This window comes from Topomyia yanbarensis, chromosome 2, assembly GCF_030247195.1.
Source record: "Topomyia yanbarensis strain Yona2022 chromosome 2, ASM3024719v1, whole genome shotgun sequence".
Lineage (NCBI taxonomy): Eukaryota > Metazoa > Arthropoda > Insecta > Diptera > Culicidae > Topomyia > Topomyia yanbarensis.
In genome coordinates, this window is record NC_080671.1 from 211578836 (window position 1) to 211588572 (window position 9737).

At 42.2% G+C, this 9737-nt stretch overlaps 1 protein-coding gene across 1 annotated transcript; it reads left to right on the plus strand.

The window, feature by feature from the left end:
* Nucleotides 1-3143: 3143 nt before the first annotated feature.
* Nucleotides 3144-7457, plus strand: LOC131680023 (uncharacterized protein K02A2.6-like). Its single transcript, XM_058960757.1, has 2 exons — nt 3144-4425; nt 4471-7457. Exons 1-2 carry the CDS (start codon nt 3144-3146, stop codon nt 7455-7457), a joined length of 4269 nt encoding a protein of 1422 aa, XP_058816740.1.
* The last annotated feature ends 2280 nt before the right edge of the window (nt 7458-9737 follow it).

Below are 9737 nucleotides of genomic sequence, written 5' to 3' on the forward strand. Positions count from 1 at the left end.
CGTGGTTATGTTCTGTTTTGGAAACTAATTTATGTATTCCATCACATTTTTTCGTAACCACTCGGGATCGACACTTCCGACCTACGCTCCCGGTCGAGTGACTTCTACCTTTACACTCCCAGTAATATATACTATCCACCTGTGAATACAATGAAAAACTTTGTAAGACCACGTGATGTGTTCATAACCTTGATGAAAATGTAACGGCATGTGATCATGTGACCAATAGATGAAAAAATATTTCAAGCTAATATACGTACCGGTTTTCTGTTAGAATAGTACGCAAATCCTCGGTAGCTTAGCACATCTTTATTCTTTGAACTTTTCAGAATTTCTGGCAATGGCTCTACAGTCTCTTCTTCGAATTCAAGAAAAATCCTCTGCATCGGTCATTTTGAATTACACAGCACGTATGAGCTCTCCAACCGTTTTCCACTAAATGAATATGTAAATATATTGTGGAGAGAGCAGAACTGCGATTGAGTGTACTGAGCTAATGAGTGCCGGATAACTATCGGTGTCTCAATTGGTTATGCCAGCGTTATATCACCGCGCCACGTTTTTCACTCTATACGAACTAACACACCACACACCAAGTTGGGAATGCGTTATTTGATAATAGTTCGTTTAGCATAACAATAAATAAAATAGGCTTTGATTCGGCAAAATGGTTATCTGTCATTCAAACTTCCAGAAAGCTGTGAGCGCTGAACCTGCACCTATGATTGAGTATGCCAGACAATCGTGTTGATCACAGGTTTGCTAGTGAGAGGTTTTTGACGAAAACCGGCAGATTCTCAGAGGCTTTGTGCCACTTCGTATCTTTTTCGCTGCATATTTAAATGAAACAGAGGAGTTTGTTTGCCAATAGTATATATTTATAATTAAACTTGTCGTAAACCCAAACTAATTAAACAACAAATTCATAGCCCCTATGATGAATGATCTGGTCAAATGAGCGAATCACAGATTTGCTTACAAGGGGCCGCCACTTGCGCAACCGGTCGACGGCAACCTCGCCCAGCGCATCCTCAGCGACTTTGCACCGCTTGGATCGTCGGGCTCGGTTATGCGGCAAAGTAGCATTGCTCTAGGTACGCCCTAAACACTGGAGCAGTGAAGATACCGATAGTAGTAAGTGTAAATCCATCAATAAATTGTCATTACTTAAATTTGGTAAAACCTGGTAATGATCATGCTATTAATTATCGTCTGGGTCAGAGTACCGTAATAGGGCTGGCTGTGTAGTAATTTTTACATGTTATAAAGAAGGATAATAAGCTTATTATTTCAGTTATTGAAACATTGTTTTGAAAAGCAACAATTCGCTGGCGAAAAAGTTCGGGCTTATAAAGAAAGGAGTTTTCATGATGTGGAGAAGTGATACGTTTGCATACGATGGGAACGAGCCGGATGACCATTACCTGAAGATGCAAATAATTATACCAAATGTCCGCTATGTTAAATGACGTTCAGTGTTATCACTTTGTCAAATTATGCCAAATGACCGTTTTCCGAAGTTAAAAATAATTATGCCCAATTTCTGTTATGCCAAATAACCCGATTCCCTATTCGATAGTTTCAAGTTCCAGTAAAGCTTGAAAATTCGCTAGGAACATGTGTACTTTTTAAGTATTTTCCGAGCTGCTGGTTGCTTGTGTTGGTTTAAATGCAATGTTGATATCAACCTTCGTCAAAATGTGCACTTAGTGCGATTCCAAGAACTGCTCATGTTTGAAAGAAGGAATCAACTTCAGTGAGAAAAATAATATTTCAGTGTCAGATTGATTACATAGAAAACTAGAGTAAGCATGAAATTGCTTTGAGTGCTTTGAGAACTTTTGTATTTAGAACAATGTTGGTCATCTTATATGAAAGTTAACATAATCGTGATTTTTTTTATTTTGATTATAGAGGTTTTAACCTTAAGGTCATTCGCCTCTTCGGGTTAGAAAAATCCCAGATGAACTGCGTACAAGGCAATCGATTTACCAACTACGCTATATTCGTGAAATGTAATTCAACAAGGAATCTGTAATTGTAATCTATTATTCATATGATAGTCTGTTAGTTTCAAACTACAGACCAGGCCAAGGAAATTGGAGGGATTTGCGAAAACGAAATATTTTTTTGTATGGCGAATTTACGAATATTTGGATTGCTACCATTTTAAACTAAACTACTATTTATATAATATGAAATTTAATTCGTGATATAAAGTATCTTCAACGGTATTGGTATCTTGCTTTCCAAATTTTTGTTCTTTCGATACCTTACTTTTGTTTGCAGCTTAAATTCAAAAGAAGGAAAAATCTCAAGAATAGTTCATATTTAAAAGAAAAAAAACCTCAAACCAAAATAATCAAAAGCTAATAACAATTTACTATATATGTATAAAAGAAGGCAAAATGTCAATGTAAGTTATAATCGAAATCAAAAATATTTTCGAAGAATTGACAATATTCAGGAGAATGTAAACGCTTGGAAATTCTTAGTTGCATTTAAAATCAATGAAATTAAAAAAAATGTTCATGTTCAAAGAAAAACTAAAAAAATGTTGGCTGCATAATAGGTCTTCTCAAAAAGTGCAATGTGCAATGGCAGTACTGCCCATGATTGCATATTTGTCCGTTTTCTATGGGTCCTATCTTTATGGGACTGATTTGCGATCATGGGCAGTGTAGTTTTATTAAATTTACGGAAAATTCGGATAATTGGTATAGTTCATTTCGGGCAATGATATTTCGGGAAACTGCATCCCAGAATATTGCCGATTTGGTGACCTATTATTTCTGTTGGAGTGCGACCCTATTCTTCGCACGCTCACGCCTGTCAACCGACAGTTGTCAACCGACAGCAGCCAATCGACAGTTGTCAAGCAGCAGTTGTCATCCAACCGGATGTAATCAATACCACCGGCTAGCAGAGAGACGTCAGACATCCACAGCCGGCTGAACACGAGACGTGTATTTTAATTAAATGTATTTATGTAATAAAGTGTTTGTTACGATAGCACCTCGTTTACTTTCACATCGTAACAAAGTGGCGACGAGTCTGTGAAAAGTCGTGCCGGTAGTTTTTTTTCTCGCGAAAAAAAAATCGGAAAAAAATACTTCGTGTCGGTTGCTAACCTCGTGTTCGCCATGCCGGGACCGCCAATTCCACTACAATCGGCATCATCAACAGGTTCCAGTACGGATCAGCCATTCAAGGAAACAATCCTACAGATCCTGAACAACCAACATATGCTATTGGCCCGAATGGCAGAACAAATGACGAACATACAAGGCAACGTCCAGAGCACAAGTCGGAACGAGCTGGTTCTAGATTCTTTAGCGAGCAATATTACCGAATTCGCTTACGATCCGGAAACGGGATGTTCTTTCGACGCCTGGTTATCCAGATATGCAGACCTCTTCGAAAAAGACGCAACTCAGCTGGACGACGACGCTAAGGTACGACTGCTGCTTCGAAAACTCAACCCTGCTGCACATGAAAGGTACACTTCATTCATTCTTCCTAAGCTCTCAAAGGAGTACTCATTTGAGCAAACGGTTGCCAAATTAAGAACAATTTTCGGCAGTCCAGTTTCCACTTTTCATCGCCGGTACCAGTGCCTTCAGACGGCGAAAGAAGAGAACGATGACTTCATCACATACTCCTGTAAAGTGAACCGAGCTTGTGTCGATTTCAAGCTCCAAGAGCTGAAGGAGGACCAGTTCAAATGTTTAATCTTTGTGTGTGGCTTGAGATCATCTAAAGACGCGGACATACGAATGCGTCTGCTTTCTAAAATCAATGAGACGCAGGACATCACACTGGAAAAGGTGGTGGAGGAGTGCAAAAGTTTAATAAACTTGAAGCGAGACACAGTGCTAATTGGCAGTCAGTCCATTTCCGCCGCCGCCGCCGTTGCAACGCATGCCGTCCGAACGAGTCCCCCCCACGGCAACCGCCGTAAGACGGAGAAGTTTGGCGGTAACAAATCCGACATGCCAAAAACACCGTGTTGGTCTTGCGGTGGCATGCATTTTTCCAGTCAATGCAATTTCAAGGATCACAAATGCCGTGAATGTGGTCGGACTGGCCATAAGGAGGGCTACTGTTCCTGTTTCGCGTCAAAATCACGTTCAAAGCCGTTCAATGAGAAGCAGCAAAACAAAAACCACGCAGCCAAAATTGTAACCGTCAGCAATTTGAAGCGCGGCCGGCGCTATGTGGAGACAGCAATTAACGGAGTACCAGTTGAACTGCAGCTGGACTCTGGCTCAGACATAACCATCATATCCAGACAAAACTGGATCAATGTCGGGGCCCCAAAGACATCTCCACCGGATTGTCAAGTGCAGACAGCTTCAGGAGACAGATTGGGTATAGAAGCAATGTTCCGAGCAACGTACACTATCGGAGGAACTCAACAGAAAGGTAACTGTTATATTTGTTGTGCTGACCTTTCTCTGAATGTTTTAGGCTCCGACCTGATGGATGAGTTTGGGCTCTGGGACGTACCATTTTCGTCCTTCTGCAAGCTGGTTGGTAGCAAACAACCTGATCAGCAGATATTGGAATTAAAAGCAAAGTTCCCCGATGTGTTTACCAATCGTATGGGTCTGTGCACTACAACTCAAGTGCGACTCACTCTCAAGCCGGACGCTCAGCCTGTATTCAAACCGAAGCGACCAGTTTCATACAACATGGAAGCCGTTGTCGAAGATGAACTGAAGCGACTGGAAGATTTGGGCATCATCACTCCAGTCACCTATGCGGATTGGGCAGCACCCATCGTGGTGGTTCGCAAACCGGACCGCTCCGTTCGTATTTGCGCAGATTTTTCTACTGGATTGAATAGTGCACTCGAATCAAACAGCTACCCACTTCCACTCCCGGAAGACATTTTCAATCGAATGGCAAATTGCACGATGTTTAGCCACATCGACCTATCCGATGCATACCTTCAAGTCGAGGTCGACGAAGAAAGTAGGAAGCTTATCACGATCAACACCCACAAGGGACTCTATCGTTTCAACCGACTTTCCCCTGGGGTCAAGAGCGCTCCCGGCGCTTTCCAACAAATCATGGATGCCATGCTGAGTGGACTATCATGTACATCTCCGTACCTCGACGACATCCTGGTCGGTGGTCGCACCGCCGAGGAGCACAAGCAGAATCTGTATCGTGTTTTGCAGCGACTAAAAGAGTACGGATTCACGGTCAAGTTCGAGAAGTGTCGTTTCTTTATGCGTCAGGTGAAGTACCTGGGCCAGCTTCTTGATACGGACGGTATCCGTCCCGACCCAGACAAGATTGAGGTTATCGTTAACATGCCCCCACCTCATGATGTTCCCACGCTTCGATCGTACTTGGGCGCGATTAACTATTATGGGAAATATATCCGCGAAATGCGCACACTTCGCCAACCGCTGGATGAACTGCTTAAGGAAAGTAACAGTTTCCAGTGGTCTGATGCTTGCCAGCGTTCCTTTGATCGTTTTAAGGAAATCCTCCAATCACCGCTCATGCTGACGCACTATAATCCTCGCCTTGAAATAGTTGTGTCTGCAGATGCTTCAAACGTGGGAATTGGCGCCCGCGTCGCACACCGGTTTCCAGACGGATCAGAGAAAGGCATCTATCATGCATCCCGAAGTTTAACTCCAGCCGAGTCCCGCTACAGCCAGATCGAGAAAGAAGCCCTGGGTCTGGTGTACGCTGTCACAAAATTCCACAGAATGATCTACGGAAGGCATTTCGTTCTTCAGACCGATCACAAGCCGTTGTTAGCGATTTTCGGTTCAAAGCGTGGTATTCCGCCATATACAGCAAACCGCCTCCAACGCTGGGCCCTAACCATGCTTCTGTACGACTTCCGTATTGAGTACATTTCCACTGACCATTTCGGACATGCAGATATTCTCTCGCGTTTAATTAACTCGCATGTTAAACCCGATGAAGAACACATCATTGCATCGATTGAGATGGAAACAGTTATCTGCAGCATTGTCTGCCAGTCCATCGAGCGTCTCCCTGTGTCGTTTAAGACGATATCCGCCGAGACCAGCAAGGACCGGACGTTGCAGAAAGTCGTGGAGCTCGTACATAAAGGATGGCCAAGTGACGCAAAAGCTCTCTCCGGAACACCAGAGGTCCAGCAGCTATTTGCGCGTCGGGATTCGCTATACTTGGCGCAAAATGTTTTGATGTACGGTGAACGGATTGTCATCCCGAAGAAATTACAACAGAAAGTCCTCGAGCAACTACACAGAGGGCACCCTGGTATCGATCGTATGAGATCATTAGCACGCAATTATGTTTACTGGCCAAACATCGATGATCAAATCATAGTCCTTGTGCGTGCTTGTCAAGAATGTGCCTCAGTTGCGAAGGCCGACCCAAAAACGAAGCTTGAATCGTGGCCGACACCTGAGAAACCTTGGCAGCGAGTACATGCGGACTTTGCCGGTCCTATTAACGACACCTATTTCCTACTAGTTGTGGACTCATTCTCCAAGTGGCCGGAAATCATTCCGACCAAACGCATTACCACAGCTGCTACCGTTTCGAGTCTTCGCAAAATATTCGGAAGATTTGGGATGCCGGAAGTTTTGGTGACGGACAACGGCCCGCAGCTCACCAGTGACACCTTTGAAGAGTTTTGCGAGGCAAATGGGATCATGCATCTCAAAACGGCACCATTTCACCCACAAAGCAATGGGCAGGTGGAACGTTTTGTTGACACCTTCAAAAGGACTGTCAAGAAAATTCAAGCAGGAGGGGAAGACCTGGATGAAGCACTCGACATCTTTCTCAGCTGCTACAGATCAACACCCTGTCGGAGTGCACCTGATGGAAAATCACCTGCTGAAATCCTTCTTGGCCGTCCAATGCGAACGTCCTTAGAACTACTTCGTCCACCCAGCAAGTTCATAAAGGACAATAACAGCAAGCAGAACCGACAGTTCAACACAAAACATGGTGCGAAAGAGAAGAACTTTGACGCGCAAGACAAAGTGTATGCTCAAGTGCACCAAGGCAACAACTGGTGCTGGGTCTCTGGAAAGATCCTGGAACGCGTAGGGCAAGTCATGTATAATGTGTGGCTCCCGGATCGGCAACGAATAATCCGCTCACACAGCAATCAGCTGCGGAAACGCTATGACGACTGCAATGGAGTACCAGATCAGGAAGAGCAGACTATTCCTCTTGATATTCTTTTAGGCGCTTGGGGTATTAAGCCGTCTGAAGATGCCACTACCATGGTAATAGCGCCACCGCCAGCTGAACCAGAAGGATTGAACGAATTGCAGCGAGAGTTCTTACGAGAGCTCTTCGAGCCGGCTAGCCAGCAACGTCGTACACGAGCTCCAGTTAGGGGACCTGATCCAGATGAAGCGCTCCTACGTCGCTCTTCGAGACAGCGACTTGTACCGATCCGCTACGAGCCGTACCAGCTCTACTAAAAGGGGAGGTGTTGGAGTGCGACCCTATTCTTCGCACGCTCACGCCTGTCAACCGACAGTTGTCAACCGACAGCAGCCAATCGACAGTTGTCAAGCAGCAGTTGTCATCCAACCGGATGTAATCAATACCACCGGCTAGCAGAGAGACGTCAGACATCCACAGCCGGCTGAACACGAGACGTGTATTTTAATTAAATGTATTTATGTAATAAAGTGTTTGTTACGATAGCACCTCGTTTACTTTCACATCGTAACAATTTCAGTTATTGACCTACAGGTCTACACCTGAGTAATTAGGTTTAATTACCATTATGCCAAATGGCTTTATGCCAAATGGTTATTATGCCAAATGGCTTTATGCCAAATGGTCATTATGCCAAATGGGCATTATGCCAAATGGGCATTATGCCGAATGGCAATCTATCTTCAGTTTTGTTTCAGTCGATTATGCTAAATGACCTTTATGCCAAATGGCTTTTTGCCAAACGACCACTCGACTCACGCTATGGTTATGCTAGGTGGCTTTATGCCAAACGACTTTATGCTAAATGACGTTATGCCAAATGACTTTATGCCAAACGGGCTTCCCCCAGTAAAAACCACCTTTCATTCTTAAAGAAATTTCACCAAAAATTTAAGTCGAAATACCAGTACTTCTATATAGTAGTGCATATATTCCAAATTGGAATTTCCAACACAGTGAAATAAAAACAAATTGTATTTCATCAATAATAACGACGCCATATTTGACGAAAAAAATTGCTCTTTACATTACATCCAATCAGGAGTCCGGTCTCAACCAGTACAAAATTATTGAACAATAGAAAAACTGCAAAAAATGTATGATTTGTGGCATACAGCAGAAGTGCTATTAAAAATAGGGGGTTTTATGGACAAAATATCCCAAAACTCTAACGTCCGTATTTTTCAAGAACAGATGTATTTTCATTCAAATACGATTCATAATTCCACGATTTCCAATAGGAATAGGGAGAAGTGATACACTTTTAAATTGGATTTTAGAGTACAAATTTATTGTTTTTAAATGATCTAATAATTTTGTCTCTATCTGGATCTTGTATTTTATGTGTTTGAAATGGTTAGTTTGTGAAGTTTTACTTATAAAATAACTAGTGTCCAAAATATCTCGTAAAAATAATAGCGTCAAATTATTTCGGACACAGCTAGATTTTCTTTCGTAATAGCGGTATGTTTATAAATTTAGAATAACCATAATATGAGAAATAAAGTAGTGATAAGTCGAATAATTATTATATTTCGATTTTATTCTCCAAATCAAGTCAATGAAAATTATGCCAAGTCAAAATTTTTTCATGTTTCTCTATTGTAGGGTGAAAAGTAAAACTCGAACGTTGTGACAGAGGGGTTTCCTAACAATGACATTGCTAAGGAAATATAGTTGCGTCCTTCTCAAATGGTTAAAGTCCTAGTTTCAATCAACTTTTTAATACAAACGTGAGACTTTATCAATTATTTTTTGCGGTGCGGTTGCGGTAAAACCGCGCGGTAAAGTCTCTTTCCCGCACCGCATCTGCGGGAATAAGTGCCTCACCGCACCGCAGATTTTGCGGTGCGGGTGCAGTGAATACCGCGCGGTTGCGGTAATTACCGCGACGAATCCTAGCCGTTGAATTGATACTCTAGGCAAACTGGGATAACTTTTTACATATCATCTATGTATATGCTGCATGTATGACGGGATTTACAGACAAGTCGGAATTCTACAGACTTTTGATAGCCTCCTACAGACGTAGCAAGAAATCTACAGACTTTTAAAAAAGTATAGTATTTAGCAAAATTGTACTAGAATAACTGTATTCGACTACGAGTGATTCCTTCAATCTATTTTTAAATTAATATTCAAGTGTAACTAGGATTTACACAACCATCTAGAGACATTTACAGACATTTTAATTATTCTTCTGCAGACATTTCATAAAAAACATGTGGCATCGCTGCCTGGCACTACATTCATTGTGGGTTATTATCATACGGGGCAATTGCAGGGTCATTGCAAAAACTCCACGCTAAGAAACCTGCTTGGTGAACATATTATGTATAGGGTATTCGTCTTAATAATAAATATAGGGTATTCGTCTTAACTCTCTAATGCTGACATTCCACGCGTAAATGCTCTTCTGCTGGCTTAACTGTAAAATAAGTACAATTTACAGTAAGTACAAAAACTATTTGTTATTTGGCCCTTAATTTACTTTATTTGTACATGCCATACTTTAAAGTGGCCTATTTCTAAAAATA